Genomic DNA, 19034 nt, shown 5'->3' on the forward strand with positions numbered 1-19034 from the left:
TGTGCTTTTTGAGTTTTTCTTCCGTCCGAAAATCCACACACACAATTTTTTTCCCAGCTAGACCAATGGCTTGACTTTGGCTGTTCATTGTTCCTTTATATAGCCAATTCTCTTCCGGCCTAGGCTTTTCTTTGTTCTTGCTTGCTTCTCGTCCGTCTTTTTATTATCCCCAGTCCCGCCTTTCCTGTCCTGCCCTGCATCTTTCTTTCTTTTCTCCATCTTCTTCCTGTTCTATAGCATCTTCTCTTTTTGTCTTTCCTCTTATATAAGACCTCGTCAAAGCACAGGACTTCTATCCCTCCCCCCCCCCCTCCCCAAGTCTTTCTATCTCTTGTCTTAAACCTTGCTTGCCGCATAGCTAAACAACAAAGACTGCCTGCTCCCATCTCCCTCTTTGTACTAAGCCTAAGCCTGTTCATACATCTTGCCATTCTCGTCGATAGTCCTCCTACGCTTGTCTGTACATCAACTGCCACATACGCTCGCACCTATTCATCCATTACCACCCTTTCAGCGCCTTTTACTCCCCCTCCCTTTGTGAACATCTCTACCTCTGGTTTACTTACCTCCGTTTCCCCCGTCTCTGTCTCACTAGCCAGACTGAGCACTAATTTTTTGCTGATATTGTTGATTCATTTGCGCCAACCTTTTACGCCGTCTTTTTTTTTTTGCTTCCACATCTTATAAACCCTATTATATTCCTTGGTCAAAATGCAGTCTGGATTCTACATGGAGTACTTGGAAAGTAAGTCATACCTTGTAATTATCTCCATGGCCGAGATTTCGTTTTGTAATATCTTTCCTGTCCGGGTTTCACCTCCAGCGGTTTTCGGGAGGACGGGCTATGATGCATTGATTCCTTCGCGTGGAAGGAGTGGGATACACACAAATACTCTCTCTCTCTCTCTCTCTCTCTCGCAAGACTCTCACATCTCTTTACTCTTCCGCTAACATCTGTCCTTCGCACCAAAAGGTCTGTGCCGTCGCCGTGGCTGGTCGGATCCCGTCTACGATCCTTATCTCAGCGCCTCAGGCTACACCTGCCTCGTTCTTGTCAATGGCCGCAAGTACCAGACTGACCTAGCCTATGAGTCGGAGCAGCTAGCCCAGGAGAACGCAGCCATGCGCGCCTTCATGGTCTGCCGCAACTTTAGTGTCAACGGTGGAATGCTTGCCCGCAATGGAATCGTACAGGGCCTGCCTGCCGAGATGCCCCGCAGCAACATGGTCATGTCTGGCAACACCTCCTCTGCGGCCATGTCTACTCAGCTCGCCTCCCACCATCACCAGAACCACCACCAGAGCCATCACCGATCGTCACAAGGCCACAGCACCCGGAACCACTCGGTCAACTCACCGGCCAACGTCCAGCCGCGCATGGGCCGTTCAAGCTCTAGCAGCAGCTCAAATTTGTCCTTTTAGCAAAGCAACAAGATAAGCTGCTAGCAACATGGGATGTGATTGTGGCCCCGCCCCTTCCCATGTTTTTGCCCCTTCTTGTTGGCCCTCTCACCGGAGCCGTGGTTTTTGGCTTCGCAACTGCCAAGTAGACATGGAACTCCTCGCTGGTTCTCGACTCTTGCGCCACAAGTGTTTCCAGGCATCTTCAGTTCACTCGTTTTCTCTCCTACATAGGCCCCGACGCTCTTAATGTTCGATAAGCTCAACAAACGGCTATACCACCCCTCTCACGCGCCTCACGCCTTGTCAAAAAAGCCGGTCCTTGCGCTGTTGTATCTCCTACTTTCCTTCTCTCGTCCTGCATTTCTTCATCTTCACGCACTCATGATCTTCACATGACATTACGATCACTACGCCTCGAAAAAAAAGCAATCCCTTCCCAGTTTCACGCCCTCCCTCCTCATTAGACCCACGTTTCTGCAACATCTCGAACTTCTTCCGGTTCCTTTTTGTCTTCCTCACCGCTTACTCGTTTTCGCTATTCTCTTTTTTTTTTTTCTACGATCGGTGCCCTCTTTTGTCGGGCTTCTAGTCACTCCTGCTCCTCCTCCTCCTCCTCCTCCTCCTCCTCCTGTCTGATTTTTTCTTCTTTTTCTGACCGCTTCGTTCACATTACTGGGTGACTATCCTCTCAATCGCACATGTCCTTCTTTGCCCCGGCCATCCCTCTTGACCCCCTATCTCTGGAAACATCCCTCTCAAACTCGCTCCCAGAGTCAGATAAAAAGGCTACTGATCGGCAGTCAAGAGGAATATTTTGCATCATCACGACCATTGACGATTTTATGACTTTCAAAGACTTTTTCTGGCCTTTTTCTACGCTTTTTATTTCATTGTTTTCCGTTCTCATTAGTCCAAATGAAATTACAAAAAAATCAAAAGGCCTCTAGCCTCGATTCTCAATACCATATTTTTTATTCCTGTCATTGTTTAAGCATCATGGTGATTTTTCTAAAAAAGCACCCCCATTGACGTTACACCATCCCCCGAATCGCCAAGTCGTAGGTCACCGGTCCGGAAGGAACACGGAGCTTGGCGCCGATCTTTACCTAATTAAAGTGGGTCTGTCTGATACATGTTAAACCCCTATGTTAGGGTTCCGTGTGTGAAATGCATTTGCTGAAAGCTGCCAACATCAAGAAAATGAAGTCAGAACATGTTTCAATATTAGGCTAGCATCTCAGCATCTCAGTAGTTGAAGCATCTTCGAGAAGCCAGGTCTGTAGTACCAGAACGCCCAAGGCGTTCTAGCCTTGTCCAACCCGGCCAAGTCTCGGCTTTATGTAGGGATGGATGGTCTTGAGAACTACTTGGGTTCAGCCAAATCAGAGCGCCCCATTTTCTAGTAAGCGGCTAGATGGTGAAATAGGTGGTTGGTATTGAGTTTCAGGGGGCGGCTCTTTTTGAAGTTGATAACATTAGCTAGGCTAGCATGGCAGGGCATAGGCATAGGCATGGGCCATTGTTGGCTTTTGACAGCTTGTCTATTAGTCCGTGGATATCAGAAGGTATTGTAAAATGCTACGCTACAATGCCAGTTGACTAAAAAGACCACATTACATGCCCACCCACAATCTGATTGCGAGTCTAGCGAAAGATTGATCAATCCTAATCAAGCCTAATTCTGTAATATTTAGTTCTTTTCGCCTCAACTTGACAGAACCTCTGCTTTGAAGGGATGTGCTACTAGTGCTACTAGTAACAATACTGCGACTTGAAACTTGCTAGAGTCGAAGTTGACCAAGTTGATTGTTGGAATGTAACGATCTCGCTAAGAGGCCTAATTAAATTAGCTGCTCCCTCATAATAACTAGCCCTAACCCTAACAATGCGCATCCTTGTCAAATGTCCAGCTTGACCAACCTCAACACAAGAGAAGGAAGACGAAACAATCTCGACCCCTTTTTCTTCTCGAGCCATTGGTGGGATGAGATGACGGATCGCCGAGGGGGAAATAGAGAGAAAAATACAACAGACAGAGGACGAAGCCTGCTTTGGCAGACCATGCATACAGGTGAAGCAGGTTGTGGAGGTGCGGAAAGATGAAACGAAGTCAATCAAATACAAAGGGCAGCGCACGATCGCCACACGGAGCAAGAACAGTGTGTGTGTGTGTGTGTGTGTGTGTGTGGGTGTAATAATATATAATAAATCGACTCCTGCATGCCTCAGTATCTGAGAAATAATGTCGAGTTTCGCAGCCCCTGAGTTACTGCCATCAAGCGGGGCTACACTACGACCGGAAAGCCAATCAAAATTGTCATTGTGCGTCCATGTTATATCACACCGCCGCTGTATGGAGTTGATGTAGTGATACTTTGAATCTCACATGGGCAGGGCATTTCAGAGCCCCCCTTGAAAAGGAAAGAAAATACTTCGAGTTGAGGTTAGAGCAAAGGACCTGCCTGTGTTTACGTAGCCAGATTCGAAATGGCGTTTCATGCACAGGAATGGGGAGACTAGCAGCAAGTTGGGGCGAAGGTTGATTGTTGCTGTGGTTGGCTGTGGGTGATTGGGGTGTTGTCAAGAATCCAGGCGAGACAGGCGCCATGGGCTGGCTGGCTATGCTGTTTGTTTCATGTGCAGGGAGCAAGTGGTCACGAGAAGCGCATGTTCCATGCCATGCATTGTCTCCTGTCATGCTGAACGATGGAGGGGACAGAAGAAAGGATAGCTACGAAATACGAGAAGAGGGGACAGAAAGAGAGGGAGGGAGAAAGACGGACAAATTAAGCCATCACGAAGAAGAGGCTTGATGCAACTTAAGAGGCTCGCTCTTGCGATGACAATGTGAGATGAGAAAAGGAAGAGAAAAAAAGAGGGGGTGGCGGCGGAGGGCATAGCCATAGTTAAGGCAAGAAGACAGTAACGATAGTCAGGCCATTTTCTGGAAGCCATTTAAGGTACTAACTACATGGTATTATGAGCTGAGTGAAGTAAGAATAGCCGCATCGCACCTGATCAACGTCTAAAGGCCAGGCTATCTATCGTATCTACCAAGCATGATGCAAGCAGTCCAAAAGTCAACAAAACACATATGCAGCACCATGCCAAAGCAAGGCTAGGCATAACAACAATACAACAAAGCAGATCATGTCACGAACAAAAATATACCATTTCAAGGACAGTGCGTAGTTGCCTTTGCAACAAAAATACGGCCCCACTGGCGGCGGCGCCCCTTCCCTTTATATGCTGTGCTATATATCAATGGCATATCTCTGTTCCGGCACTACCCATCGACTCATGGGACACGAGCCACAGCTACAAGAAGCGATTTGCTTTGTACAGCAAGTAGGCTTGTAGGCCTTTGGGACTCTTGGTCGTTTATGCCGCCCCTTGAGGGATTACAATTGGATGATTTCTTGGTGGATTTGAATTGGATCTGTGGAAGTCGCCCGTGCTCCTCTTTCCCTGGGCTGGCGGCGTGCCTGCCCCTTCCTTGTTATGTTTCGTGCCTGTAGTGCTAGTGCTGGTGTTGCTTAGCTTGGTGTGTATATGCTATGCTGTCTTGTTGCTGCTGCGGCTGCTCCTGCTGTGCTGTATGCGTGCGTGCATTTGCTTGGCTACTTGACTGGGTGGTTTTAACAGGGGCTACAGACCTGACTTTCTTTGCTTGGGAGGGGGCAGGCGCTGCCCATTTGTCTTTAGGACGGGCCAGCCCTAGTTAAAGGCGGAGAGTTTTAGCGGGTAGCGGTTTGACTTTAGCGGTTGAAAAAAAGAATTAAAAAAAAAAAAAAAAAAAAAAAAGAGTACAAGTTGCAAAGTACTCTTTTTAGCCTACTGGCCTTCTCCTTTAATACGAACGGAACACCTCACCACTTCGTCCTTGCTGTCCACGTAACCTCTCTTCGTTCTTCCTCTTCCTCTTTCTCTTCTTCTTTTCTCCTTCTTCCCTTTCTCGTTCATCAACTCATTTCCCGGCTTTTCTTGTCCGTCTTAATCATTTCTTTCTATTCACTCGTTGCTCGTCTGTCTGTTTATTTCCCCTACAGCCAGCCGTCTGCTTACCTGCTACATCTTAATTTAAACCATCTCCATCTTCCCACACATACACAATGAAGGGTACGTTTGCACATTACGACCATGGCTACTACTGCTACTGCCATTATGGCCCAAAATACACTTATCGCGACTTGTCAACCCGTCTGCGCGCCTCAATGCGCCTGGGAACCACCCCATCCCGCCAAACGGCCTAACTGCTAACTTGCCTGTTGTACAGCTCTCATTCTCGTTGGTGGCTTCGGCACCCGTCTTCGCCCTCTGGTAAGCAATAGGCGCCCCAGCAATAAAATAAGTCTGCATGTAAACCGCAAGATGAGCCGTACTAACGCCTGCTCCGTTCTACTAGACCCTGACCCTGCCCAAGCCTCTGGTCGAGTTCGGCAACAAGCCCATGATTCTGCACCAGGTCGAGGCTCTGGCTGCCGCTGGCTGCACTGATATCGTGCTGGCCGTCAACTACCGCCCCGAAGTCATGGAAAAGCACCTTGCCGAGGTATGTCTTAGATCTATCCATGTTGCTGCCCGCCCCAGACGTAGAAGAAGAACCATGTCATAGCTAGCCGTCTCTAACCTCCCATCTCTCTCTCCGTACAGTACTCGGAAAAGTTCGGCGTCAACATCACATTCTCCATCGAGAACGAGCCCCTAGACACCGCCGGCCCCCTCAAGCTGGCTGAAAGCGTCCTGTCCAAGGACGATAGCCCCTTTTTCGTCCTGAACTCAGATGTTATCTGCGACTACCCCTTCAAGGAGCTCGCCGACTTCCACAAATCCCACGGAAATGAGGGCACCATCGTTGTCACCAAGGTCGAAGAGCCCTCCAAGTACGGTGTTGTCGTCCACAAGCCCAACCATGCCACGCGCATTGAGCGTTTCGTCGAGAAGCCCCAGCAGTTTGTTGGAAACCGCATCAATGCCGGCATGTACATCCTGAACACCTCTGTGCTTAGCCGCATCGAGCTGCGCCCCACCTCCATTGAGAAGGAGGTCTTCCCCGCCATGGTCCGCGACGACCAGCTGCACTCCTTTGACCTTGAGGGCTACTGGATGGATGTCGGCCAGCCCAAGGATTTCCTGACTGGTACCTGCCTCTACCTTTCTTCGCTAGCCAAGCGCTCCCCCAAGCAGCTGGCTCCCGTTTCCGAGCCCTATGTCCATGGTGGCAATGTTTTGATTGACCCGTCTGCCAAGATTGGTCAGGGCTGCCGGATAGGTCCTAACGTCACCATTGGTCCCAATGTAGTAATTGGTGACGGTGTCCGTCTTCAGCGTTGCGTGTTGCTGAGTGGCTCCAAGATCAAAGACCATGCCTGGGTCAAGAGCACCATTGTCGGCTGGAACTCAACTGTTGGCAAGTGGGCACGTCTTGAGAACGTCACTGTTCTCGGTGATGACGTGACCATTGGCGACGAGATCTACGTCAACGGTGGTAGCGTTCTGCCTCACAAGTCGATCAAGGCTAATGTTGATGTTCCTGCCATTATCATGTAAAACAAACACTACTTAATCTTTTGCACACACACCCGCACTTTATCTTCTTAAACACACTCTTCACCTCTTCTTTTTTATACCTTTTTTTCTTTTTCTCTACCATACAAAAGGGATTGCTAGCACTTGGGATGGGCACCTGAGATGGGGATATGATACGCTTGACGAAACGACTTTTTCTGTTTACAATTATGTTCCTATTATTCTCTGTTCCTGGGGGTCTTTATTTTTCTTTATCACTTTATTTTTCTTTACACTTAGGCCTTTTCTCCCTCCACCCCCTTTTTTTTCTTCTTCTCTAAACACGCATAAACAGACGACAGCTTTGCATGACAACCTTTTCCTGCAAATGCCGTTTCTTCTCTTTTTCCCATGCCATGTAATTTTGAATTTCGACATTTCAGTCTTGCTGCTGGTGCCATTGCGTTAACACTAGACCTAATATAAGATCTGGTACTTTTCTTTAATATTGCTGCATGAGATTGAGTGAGAATGGGTGCTAAGACAGTTAGTTCTACTTGGGCAAATAAATATACGCAATGCACCAACGAACGCCCCGTTCATATGGTGTTTCCTCATCCTGAGCCGAACCGGCAAATGAAGCGTGGCCAAGTCAAGGTGCTCTTCCGTTAATGTGACTAGAAATTGATACCAACATGGCCTTCTTGTCCTCATGACAGGCTGCAAGCAGCGAAAAAAAAAAACGCTCGTTGCTACTGAAAACAACCCGCCCACCTATCATAGTATACGCCCTAGTGGACTGGCATCAGGAAATCAGGGAAAATGAAGAGCCCGCCCTGCGCATCGGCCTTCTTTAGGAGCATGCGAGCTTTGATGCATTTCACGAAGTGGCCCGGGCTAAGTAGGTAGGCGGAAAACGAGGCAAATCAGGTTTTATTGTGGGCTTGTTCTTTTCTCCTGGTGTATCATGAATAGGAGGGAGAAAGAGAGAAGTTTGATATTACAAAGCTGGAGGCCATCTGCATGATCTGGGCCAAAGCGGACAGGCTAGGCTGCATTACTTCTCCTGGTACTCTCTACTCTATCTCGCCCCATCGCTGCTGATTCAACCCGGTTGTAGGTAGGAAGAGGGCTTGCGGACTGGCCGTGTAACCTCGGACGATCAAGTCCCAGATGGGCAGACATTTGTTCCGGAGGAATGACTTAAGCGAGGGAAAAAAAAATGATGTACACAAGAGACAATGCGTAGAGAGCGGCGTAGTTGGTTGCCTGTGGATAATCGAGGGTTTGTGTATGGGTTACCATTATCAAGGGTATATATATCTAGATGAGGAGACTGATGTACATGGGAAGAAAGGTGATGCATTATAGAAATGCAAGACGACAAGGACAGAAAGAACAAAAACAAAAACAAAGTCTGGACTGGTATGGAAATCAAAGAAGCATGCGAAAGAAAAGATTCATGTCGGACGTGAGTGACGATGCAGGTGTTTCTAATGTGTATATGTGATGGTGGGGCATGTCATGGTAAAGGTGATTGATTACACCATGTTATGGCTGTAGTATAGTAGCCTTGTGTACCACCGACCCCGAGCTCGATAGGTATGACGACCGCGAATGCATGCTTGCTGGCGATGCCATTCTGCTCGCTCGAAGGGGATACGGCGACGGGGACAAGCTCTCTATGCTGGAAGAATCCGCAATACTCGAGCTGCGCTTTTGTGGCGTTGCTGGAGCAGTCAGATATGAAGCAGCTCCGATTGATCCGCTTCTTGACGGCGGCGAAGACCCGAGATACGCTCGAAATGACGGGCTAGCACTGAGACTGCTGCGGATGGATGGCTCCGAGCCTAGGCTTCTTTCAGCGCTATTGTTGGCATAATGGAAGCTGTGCGAGCCAAAAGCAAGAGAGCTATGTAGGCTAGTATCGTCATCGTCATATCTAAAGAGGGAGGCAGTCTCGCGGCTGGTCAAGTCGAGGGGCTGCATGGACTGCAGGATCTGAGCAAACTGGGCCATCATTTCGCGGAATTGTGCACCGGGGAGTGGCCTAGTCGAGTATTTTGCGCGCTCGTAGTTGGTCAAAAAGCTAGAGACTGTTGCGGACTGTGTGATGACGTTGTAATTTGAGAGGTGTGTGATGTAGTCGCGTAAGCTCATGTTGGATGGCCGGGCAAGCACTTCTTGAAGACCGGAATGCAGCACTGAAGGCGTTGAGCCAGAGTTGGGCCCGGTTTGCGCAAGGGTAAAGGCTTTGGCTTCAATCATATCAGGAATCTCGCCGTATACCACGCTATATTGCACGTCAGGCATTTCGGGAGAATTTGGCGACGACCAGCCCGGATGCTCGATATCATCCCAGATAGCGGCTGAAGAAAATGGAATTTCAAGAATGGCTTGGTGGTTATTGAGAAAGGGTGAGTCGGAGGGTGTGCGCTGCATGGTTATGCGGCGATCCTCAACGCTTTCGCGTTTTGGGGGAAATGAGGCTGAGATTGACTCTGGGAGATGAGCAGTAGAATCGCCCGCTTCGCGCTTGGTTCGAGGACGCGAGGCAAAGGAAATAGCGGCACTGCGACTGAGATAGCTGTTAATCATCTTCCAGACAGGCAGTCTGACATCGCCCTTTTGTATGGGGAGCCAGGACTTGGGAATGGCCGAGAGGGCAGTTTTGTTTATGTATAACCGAGTGAGGTAGACAAAAGCCATGGTGCATATAGTCAGGAAGTAGATGACGGTGACGATCCAAATGTTGTTTCTTTGTTTAGACTTCCAAGACTGGTAAACAGTATCACCAAGAGAGGCTAGCAACAATATCAACAAAATCGAATATAAGATCGTATACGAGGCTCCGTATATGATACGGAAAATGGTCCGTGGTGTCAGCATTGTGCCGGCATTTTCAGCTTCATGTGGATGTTGATGATGGCGGATTTAGTTGTGCTCGGCCTTGCGGAAGTGAGAAGTTGTCGCAGAATATTTAAAGAGGTTATCGCGTCGAGAATGAAGACCTTCGTACAGATGCGCTACTACGGCTAGGTCTTGAGGCGCCAGGACAAGGCAACAAAATTAAAAAGTAAAAGTAAAAAAGCCGATTTTTTTTAAAGGAGAGACGAGAAAATTAAAAGAAGAATAAGAACAAAGGTATCACGAGAGTATGAATGAGGCGTGATTCAATATGAAATCAGCCATTGCGCATCCCTAAAGACAAGAAGACGGGGTGATAGAGGGCAAAGGAGGACTTCTCGAAGCGCGAAGGAGAGGAATAAGGAAATTAGAGGCTTAGTCATTCACGGAAACCCAGGGGTTTGATTGGGCGCCATTATGCGTAGTGTGGGGAGCTGCACAATATTAGAATGTGCATGACTAATATATGCACTAAACAACGTTTTAATCCACATTTGCGTAATCTACCTCTGCGGGTCATAAACGGCAATCATTAGTCCTCCAGTGTACGGAGCCTGAGTAAGGCGGAAGCCGTTTGCCTTGTCGTTCAAGTATTCCATCAAATCCGAGTATCCCGCTTTAGCTGCGATGGTGTTGTCGGCGACAATCATCGCACCAGGGCGAAGCTTGCTGTGAAGCAGCTTAACAATGGGCAATGCCAGAACACACCATACTATCACGCATTAGGCCGACGATCTTTACACGGGCGTTGGGACAAGGCTGTATACTTACTATCTAGTAGTAGGAAATCGATAGGCGGCATGTCGGTGTCAAGTGTCCTTAGGATGTCTCCCTCACGCAACTCGATTGTGTTCTCAATCTCGCTACCTGCCCGTTTCCAATGCTCACGGGCGACCTTGGCCTTTGAAGCCTCCAGCTCTGTCGCAATAACCTTTCCACTGCCACCCTTGGCATTCTGGCCGACGGCTAGGGCCAGATAAATAGTGCTCAGACCATACGAGGTACCAGCCTCAATGACATTGCGGGCCCCGGAGGCGCGTAAGAGCAGGTAGACGAGGGCGCTTTTGTCGGGGTCAAGGGCTACAAACTTTTCCAGGGCCGAGTCGTGAGAGTCGGTCGAAAGAAACGGCTCCTCGGCAAGTGCGCGTTTGTGCAGCTCTTCGAGAAGAGAGAGAATTCGGGGCGGGGGCCAGAGGGAGGACAGGGCTGTAGTGATCTGCTCAGATGCGGATGCCATACTGTTGGGGTGGGGTGTTGGTGTGTATTGTGCGAAACAACTTTAGAGTGGCAAAACGATGCTGCCTTTATACACTCTGCTTGAATTGCGTCGACGTGTGACGTAACTTATTAGCAAATCGGTCATGAGTCACTGATTCTTACATAAGTTTACGTAGCATCGCACTTTAGACCATATAACAAGCAATCTAAGCCCTATGGCTCGGTGGCCCTGCCTCAGCTTGGATTATGAAGCTCTAGGCGTTGTAGTCCAGCAGTTGTTTGATAATGGCTCTTTATTGTTATATGTTGATGATATTTTGGCTAAACAGGAGACAGAAGACCAACGCACTGAAGTAAAGCAGTAAAACCCAAGACGCCTGTATAACGCACTAATGACCCAGCCCACACCACGATGCTAGGAATTTTCAGGCTCAGTAGCTAGAGAAAGACATCCTTTCTATAACTCACCCTTCACTATGTATGCATGCATCCCAACCAAAGACTCTCCCTACTGAATCTCCCGCATCTCACTCCTTCCACCAGCAGGGCCCGCCTCAGCTGGCTGTTCAGCACAGGCTTCTTTGGCGAGTCTGAGATCCGTCTGTGTTAACCGCAGATCGGTAGCATACTGCTCAAACTCCGCCATTATAGCCCGCAGGCCGTTTTTCATCTCATCCAAAACTGCATTGACTTCTGGGCACTCGCGCACAGCCTCAATGTCCGTCCAGTGCATCGGGAAACTCGACTTGAAGTGCTCAATGTTGAGAATTATGGCAGTAAACACTCGTACTACATTTCCCACATCTAGGTACACCTTCCCAAGCTTATCGTCTGTCAAACTCGACACTACGAGACCACTCAACGAGGCGGCAGCGTTAATGTACATGCTGACCTCAGCATAGGGAGTGCCCAGAACAGCGGCAGCAAAGCGCTTGCGGAATTCTTCCCGGAAAAAGGGACCGAAATACTCATTTTCAATAACCTTGAGAGCCATTTTCCTGAACCAGCCAGCGACGTGTTCGGGAGCAAGAGATTCCTGTTGTTCCTTGGTAATAAAGCGATCGCGGGCCTGCTTCAGTGTCTTCCTGGCCATGGGGCTCAGACCAGTCGAAGTCTGCGAGCCTGAAGTGATAGCATGGCCGATGGCCTTCTCTAACTCGCCCTTGATCGTGACCTCCTTGGACTGAGGCTGGAAGATGGCATCTTCTTTTACAGGAGCGAATGACCGGCGTTTAGGCTCAACCGCCTGGGAAGCCTGAACAGGGGCGGGGGAGGGCGGGGGTGCATCGTAAGCAGCGATTCTGTTGTCGATGGTCTTCAGTGTGTTTATGCAAACCATACACACTTGCGACCACATAGCACCATCTTTGCGATCGATATCCTCAAAAATGGCCTTGCGTCTTTCGGGGAACGAGCGAGAGATGTGGTTGAGTTCCCACAAAGCAAAGGCCTAGACATAAGTATTAGTAACGAGAGGTTTGCGGTCATAGGATTTATCGTGACTACAACATACCTTGGCAGAGAGCTTTTTGCTCTTTAATCCATTAAGAAGACTGCCGTTAGGATCCCTAGACTCAGAGGTAAGAGGCTGGCCATTTTTGAGGGGCTCTTTGACAATGGTACTCGAGAACACAGTGTTGCTGAGGTGCCACATGAATAGCAACAGAAAGCCGCTATAGTTGCACTGGATGATAGTTGTCAAAGTCAAGGGCCATGAAGCAGGCAGCATGTTGGTTCGAGGCATGTTGTAGAATGGGCGCGTCAAGGACAACGTCCAGCTCCAGATCATTGAGCGGAGAAACATGTGATAGACGATGGTGTTGATCAGGACCATGATCACGCTGGCGCTCAGGGTCTGGACAAGAAGGATAGGAATACTGCGGGCTATCTGCTGCACTATAGCATCATCGCCATTCGTTTTATTCTTGCCCGCCTTGCTGCATCCGAGGGCGAGCCGATCCTCATCCTTCCACAGATGGTAGATGGATTGAGCGATGGCCAAAAGAGCCAAGTAGGAGCCGAGGAAAAGCGGCTTTTCGTTTAGGCGCGTGCGATCCGCACCCACATGCTGAATCAGGTTCATTTGAGAGGACGACGACCGGGTCGCAAGGAAGACGGGCCAGAAGCAGGCTGTCGAGAGCAGGTATGCAAAGAAGACCTCCGCGGTGTGCATTCTGGTCGTGTTTTGCACGAAGCAGTTGAAACTCGATGTTGATGTCCGGATGCCAACGTGGTACTGGCCGATGCGCAAGAATAGAACCCAAATACCAGAGAGCAATAGAAAGAACGCCCGTATACCGGTTGGGCCGATGGGAAACCAGGTCCATAGGTCTAGCGATGTTATATTAGCAAACAGAGCAGATGGCTTCACAAAGCCTGGAAGCAGCTAGCTTACATGAGGTCCATGGTGCTAGGAGCATAGCCTCTACATAGACCGTGGCTATAAGAACGGTAGCCGTAGTAAGGAACCGTTTGTGTAGAGCGGCTTGTAGAAAGTCCTTGTACGGAGGCGTCCGGATGATTCGTCGCGCCATGTTGAATCGGTGACTTTGGGCTGTGCCGCCGACGATAATGACGATACTTTCAAGTGCTAGCACAGAGACAAAAGAGCTGCTTGGGGCCGGATTGGCTGTAGAAATTACAAAAAAAATAGCCAACTAGCACAGCCAAGCTTGAACGCTAATGTAAATAAATTGCACGCGAAAAGCTGCAAATGCATGGCAACCGATAAGTCTGTGTTGAAGCTTGCGGTCACGTGAAGATAGAGGATCTTGGCTATAAGTATACAACAGTCTTTTATGTATACAGAGCTGTGGGCAGTCTGATACATATGACCCTTGTCATTCTTGCAGGCAGCCTTCTACTGTTAGCGTTTGATTGGCTAGAAAGCACTAGGGTTATAGCCTGCTGGAATGATGCAGAAGCTAGTGCAGATAATCGCAATCGCAAGGGCTTCGTCACTTTTGCCTTGGCCTCACGGGAATGAAACTAGAAATCAGATCCATTTGTCGTGCTATTGGGTAATATTGTACTTTTACGGCATATCCACCACCTACTGACATCTTGCTTTTGCATCTTGCGTGGCTCTTTTTCCTGTTAATAACCGTTCCATTGCTTTGAGCGCTTAAACGGGCATAACGTTAATTTATATAACACAGCCTCGGTTTACGAAACGAGACTCTCTTCTGCGACCGGCAGAGAAGTAATCATCGACTTTGAACTCTTCATAGTCAGCGCGCTATTATCTCCACGCACGGCTTGATATTCCCTAACGAAATGTCATTCGATCAGCTCTCCCACCTAGAATCGCAGCCGCGAGCCTCTGAAATATACAGCGACGACCCGGCTTTCAAAAAGCTTCTCACTGATCTGCGCAACAGTCTCTTTGCCTTCCAGCGTACTTGTTCACAGCTCCGGACCGACGTCAACCTCCTTGGCACCCGCCGCGATACTGCCCGCCTTCGAGAACGGGTGCACAAACTCCTAGAGAAGTCTCGTGATCAGTGCAAAGAGCTCACTGATGGGGTCAAGAAACTCCAGAGCTTTGAGGATCTCTCGGTACGTCGGACGGCTGTCTTGCTGCTTTATTTTCTCAGCCAAGGCCGGCACACTAACAAGACCTACAGAAACAACAAAAGTACGAGCAAAACAAAGTTGCCACCCAGTTTCAAGATGCTTTACGTGACTTTCAGGGCCTCCAGCGCTTAGCACTCGAAAAGGAGAAGGCTTCTGTGACTGCCGCCCGTGCCGCTGTTGAAGGCGAGGGTGGGGAATCTAGTGGCTTCACAGAACAGCAGCAGCAGCTTCTGCAGCAACAAGAACTTGTCAACCTAGCACCACAAGACGAAGTCGATTTCCAGGAGCAACTCATTATCGAACGCGAGGAAGAGATCCAGAATATCGAGCGCGGTGTTAGCGACATCAACATGTTGTTCCGCCAGGTCAATCAGATTGTGATAGAACAGGGCGAATCCTTGAACACAATTGCCGACAATGTCGAACAGGTCCGTGATGATACCCGTGGGGCCATGACAGAAACAGCACAGGCTGCCAGATACCAAAAGGCGGCGCGCAACAAGAGCTGCATCTTGTTGCTAATTCTCTCCGTCATTCTCACCATTATTCTTCTGGCCATATTCTTGGACTAAACCTTTGGCGGCGGCTTCTATCTGCTATCCGCTCTTTTTTCTTTTTTGCTTCAAGACAATACGGGGGCTGGAGTTGTTTTGCTTCTTGTTCTACTTGGTATACTGGCGCTCGTGGAGGTTTTGTCTTTGCTCTGCTTTGCCTTCTCGCATTATTCCCTTTGTTCGTGTCCTGGTTTACGAACCGTCTAATTGCGTGTCTTGTTTGCTTTGCTTTTTGCTGGTCTCTATCGATATCTTTTTACACATCTCGCTTTTTTTTGTGCCCTGAAATTCAAATCCGGCGTCTCGCCTTTCAAAAGGATCCCTATTATAGTGCATTCATATAATCTGCCATGTCTTCTCTCTAGTTTTAGAATGTCTCACTTGGCCTTTGTGATAAACCAGCTTATCGGTCGCCCGTTGCCCTGGGGAACTGATGTGCGGCTGTTGACAATCGCATCTGCCAGCTTATCAAACCGCATATCCGTTAAAGAGTCTTTTTTGTCTAGCAGTTTGAATGCTCGGAAAGAAAGAAGACTGGACACGACAAAGAGGGAGGATCCCGCTGTCAACGAGTCAAGGCCTGCTATGAATAGCGGCGTAGCGATAAGAGAAACTCTCGTGGCGCGAAGCCTCAAGGGCGACATCCCACTGGGCTTGAGGGGATCTGGTTTACCCAGCACATCGCGCCACCCCGCCTCTGTTTTGGGTATCCATGACCAGATGATAAGGCTCATTGAGGTAAGGGGTAGAATATATGTGGGATCTGACGCTGTTAAATCCTGGAACCACAGACATCCCTCTGTGAATATCGAAGGGTCGGGTTTGCTGAGCTGTTCACCCGTGATGCTTAGGCCGCCAGTAAGCCGTCTAAATAGCGAGACTGAGTAGAACCATGAGAGGAACGATATCCCAATAAGAGCTTTCGACGAGAGCTTTTTACCTGGCTCCATATCCGCAGGTGTTTTTCCGAGTGCCTGATACGCCCGCGACGTTAGCCTGGGGGCTAGAATATTTTTGATAGATGAGTTGCCGTAGGCACGGGCTGTTGCCGCCTGGATGGCATGAGACATGAGCATGCCGTGCAGTACTTTGTCCCTGTCTTTGCGGGCTAGCAAGAAACTTGGCATGCGGAAGAGGAGGGTATGGACCACGCCCGAGGCCGGTATTAGTAGGTACCATGGAATCCCAGTGACATTATGGAAACTGATGACGGCTTCTTGCACAGGCAAAAAGATAGGGTCAAATAAGAAGCTGCGAGATCCTGCCACACGTAGCCCAGAGTGTGCTATCGACGGAAGGCGGTATTTGGAGCATAGAATACTAGCCTGATTGGTGCAAGAAAGACTATTAGCTCTGGCTGTGCGAGACAGTTGTTGCAAGCGCAAAGTATTCATGATGGGAGGAAGAGCGCAAGGTGTGACATCAGATGTTCTGAAAGGAGCGACATGCAATTTATAAAATTGGCCAACAAAGCATATTCCACATTGGCCGGATAAGATCAATAAAATGGATGGAGCATTTCTATTTGCCACTATTTTGAACTAATTTTCCTACGTGGTTCGTGATAAGCTAAAAGCCCTGGGGTGTATGGGTTACACGGGTTAGTCAGCACCCCACAGGGGTGCATATAGGAATTCTTCATCTGTCCCCTAGGTGGGACTTTGGCCATGTCACAAGTGAGGCTCCTATTTCTTCTCCCACTTACGCCGCGAGTCTGCATCAGTTTTTCACGTGCATCAAGCTGGCCCTAGCGGTCGCTCATTCGCTCATTCGCTCATTTCTTCTTTAGTTGCAACATTACGTGCCTTTGCTCCATATATCATTCTCATTGACGTGGGTTGGAGTAGGCCAAACCCGCACCCTTCCTTCTGCCAAGCTATTGCAAGCTTGAACCACCCCACAACCTTGGACGTCGGCGCAAGTCTTACAGGCTGCCCGTGGACGGCAGATCAACATCCTGCAATGGAATCGTCGAATCCCGGGGTATGCTCTGCGTCTTCCCATATGACCTGCAATGCATCGTCGTCGTCATGGATTCGACAAGACACTTTGCTTTATCTGGCTCTTGCCTTGATAGCTATCGGTGCTTATAACATGTTCCTTGTTCTATTCGTGCTTAGGGCCATAGGTGCTAGTTTTGGCTGGTATCTTCGGACGAAAACTGCTGGACGTAGAGCAAGCATTCTTAGCTCTGTTGCTGAGCCCGAGGTCCTATCTGAAGGTAGCAATGTTGGGGGAAGTAAAAACACTACTGCCAGTAGCCTGGGCAGAGGAAAGATAATTGGATTCTTCCACCCATTCTGGTAAGACGAAGCTGCCATTGTCGCTATAGTGCCTGTCTACAGTGTCCGTCTTAACTCTTTTGGCTAATTCATCTCGGTGTAGCAATGCTGGTGGGGGTGGCGAACGGGTACTTTGGGCGGCGATTCGCGCAACGCAAACACGCTGGCCCAAAGCTCGCATTGTTGTCTATACTGGCGATTTGAATGTTTCCAAGAGCAATATTCTCTCCCGCGTAAAGGTAAGCAAGGCTGTAGTGAGGCATGTTTCTTGGTCATGTTCCGTTCACTAATCATATGGCTTCTATGGGCAGCACCAATTCAACATCGACCTCCACTCCCCAACCATTACGTTCCTCTACCTCTCGACCCGCCATTGGGTTCTCCCGTCAACATGGCCGCGATTTACCCTCATCGGCCAATCAATTGGCTCCCTCATTCTTGCTTGGGACGCCTTCCAGCTTGTCGTTCCCGACGCCTTCATCGACACCATGGGCTATGCCTTTGCTCTTGGCTTGTGCAAATTTCTTTTTAGAAATGTCCCGACCGGCGCCTATGTGCACTACCCCACGATTTCGACTGATATGCTGACATCTTTGGATCCAAATTCACCTACTGGAAATCTCGGTGTCAATGCGGGCCAGGGTGTCGGCTGGAAAGGCAAGGCAAAGAAAATATACTGGCAGTTATTTGCCCTGTTATACTCTCGTGCTGGCGCTAGCGTCGACATCGTCATGACAAACTCAAGCTGGACTCAAGGCCATATCAACAAGCTGTGGGCGCCATACCGGACTGGCAGTGGCGGAAAGACTACTGCTCCAATCACGGTGGTCTACCCGCCTGTTGCTGTCGAGGAAATGGCCAGCAAGATTGAAGTGTCTGCTGCAAGCGAAAGCCAACGAGAAAAGGTGATTCTCTGCATTGCACAGTTCCGTCCTGAGAAAAACCACCAGATCCTTGTCGAGTCGTTTGCCAAGTTTGTGGCTACCCGCACCCCAGCGTCAGAAGGCTCACGGCTTGTGTTGATTGGCAGTGTGCGCGATGACGCTGACTCAAAGCTGGTTTATGAGTTGCGGCTTCTAGTCAACGAGTTGGGTGTCAAGGACCGCGTGGACTTTGTGCTGGACGCCCCTTGGCCCAACGTTCTACAGTGGCTGAGCAAAGCCTCTGTGGGTGTCAATGGCATGTGGAACGAGCACTTTGGAATTGGCGTTGTTGAGTATGAGGCTGCCGGCCTGATCCCCGTCGTGCACAATAGTGGCGGCCCAAAGCTTGATATTGTCACTGAGGTTGACGGAAAGCCGGTAGGCTTCCATGCTACAACAGCTGAAGAGTTTGCGCAATGCTACGAGAAGGCACTGTCGCTGGAGGATCCACTAGCTGTGAGACTACGGGCACGACAGAGCGCGCAGCGATTCACAGAGCATGTGTTTGCAACACGGTGGATTGAGGAGATGGAACGGCTCATGGCGTTATCGCGGTAAAGATCTGACCATGTGCCTCTTTGTTGTTTTCTAGTTTAGTGATTTTATTGTGTTTAATAGTATTCTGTGGCAACGCACTAAAGATTTTATATTGAAAAATTTCC

General features: G+C 49.1%; 8 protein-coding genes across 8 annotated transcripts; 4 read left to right on the forward strand and 4 right to left on the reverse strand.

Annotated features, from left to right (window-relative positions):
- Nucleotides 1–711: 711 nt before the first annotated feature.
- Nucleotides 712–1422, forward strand: HOO65_010706 (uncharacterized protein; the record flags this gene model as incomplete). The annotated part of the gene is made up of 2 exons (XM_071006147.1): nt 712–745; nt 974–1422. The coding sequence occupies 2 exons, from the start codon at nt 712–714 to the stop codon at nt 1420–1422; spliced, it is 483 nt and encodes a 160-aa protein (XP_070862528.1).
- Nucleotides 1423–5516: 4094 nt separating this feature from the next.
- HOO65_010707 (Mannose-1-phosphate guanyltransferase) lies at nt 5517–6954 on the forward strand (the record flags this gene model as incomplete). The annotated part of the gene is made up of 4 exons (XM_071005817.1): nt 5517–5523; nt 5681–5724; nt 5810–5956; nt 6058–6954. The coding sequence occupies 4 exons, from the start codon at nt 5517–5519 to the stop codon at nt 6952–6954; spliced, it is 1095 nt and encodes a 364-aa protein (XP_070862529.1).
- Nucleotides 6955–8463: 1509 nt separating this feature from the next.
- HOO65_010708 (uncharacterized protein) lies at nt 8464–9621 on the reverse strand (the record flags this gene model as incomplete). Its single annotated transcript, XM_070999781.1, has 1 exon — nt 8464–9621. One exon carries the CDS (start codon nt 9619–9621, stop codon nt 8464–8466), a length of 1158 nt encoding a protein of 385 aa, XP_070862530.1.
- A 613-nt stretch (nt 9622–10234) lies between these two features.
- Nucleotides 10235–11056, reverse strand: HOO65_010709 (Nuclear envelope protein ndc1; the record flags this gene model as incomplete). Its single annotated transcript, XM_071006109.1, has 3 exons — nt 10235–10253; nt 10327–10531; nt 10591–11056. 3 exons carry the CDS (start codon nt 11054–11056, stop codon nt 10235–10237), a joined length of 690 nt encoding a protein of 229 aa, XP_070862531.1.
- A 489-nt stretch (nt 11057–11545) lies between these two features.
- HOO65_010710 (Nucleoporin NDC1) lies at nt 11546–13571 on the reverse strand (the record flags this gene model as incomplete). The annotated part of the gene is made up of 3 exons (XM_071005583.1): nt 11546–12487; nt 12551–13368; nt 13433–13571. The coding sequence occupies 3 exons, from the start codon at nt 13569–13571 to the stop codon at nt 11546–11548; spliced, it is 1899 nt and encodes a 632-aa protein (XP_070862532.1).
- Nucleotides 13572–14313: 742 nt separating this feature from the next.
- On the forward strand, nt 14314–15185 carry HOO65_010711 (Syntaxin-12; the record flags this gene model as incomplete). The annotated part of the gene is made up of 2 exons (XM_071006092.1): nt 14314–14595; nt 14664–15185. The coding sequence occupies 2 exons, from the start codon at nt 14314–14316 to the stop codon at nt 15183–15185; spliced, it is 804 nt and encodes a 267-aa protein (XP_070862533.1).
- Nucleotides 15186–15544: 359 nt separating this feature from the next.
- On the reverse strand, nt 15545–16561 carry HOO65_010712 (uncharacterized protein; the record flags this gene model as incomplete). The annotated part of the gene is made up of 1 exon (XM_070999782.1): nt 15545–16561. One exon carries the CDS (start codon nt 16559–16561, stop codon nt 15545–15547), a length of 1017 nt encoding a protein of 338 aa, XP_070862534.1.
- Nucleotides 16562–17129: 568 nt separating this feature from the next.
- Nucleotides 17130–18930, forward strand: HOO65_010713 (GDP-Man Man(3)GlcNAc(2)-PP-Dol alpha-1,2-mannosyltransferase; the record flags this gene model as incomplete). Its single annotated transcript, XM_071005667.1, has 3 exons — nt 17130–17470; nt 17553–17688; nt 17761–18930. 3 exons carry the CDS (start codon nt 17130–17132, stop codon nt 18928–18930), a joined length of 1647 nt encoding a protein of 548 aa, XP_070862535.1.
- Nucleotides 18931–19034: the final 104 nt, after the last annotated feature.

The sequence above is a fragment of the Ceratocystis lukuohia genome (assembly GCF_044167205.1).
Source record: "Ceratocystis lukuohia strain C4212 chromosome Unknown Supercontig1_pilon, whole genome shotgun sequence".
In the NCBI taxonomy this organism is placed as follows: domain Eukaryota; kingdom Fungi; phylum Ascomycota; class Sordariomycetes; order Microascales; family Ceratocystidaceae; genus Ceratocystis; species Ceratocystis lukuohia.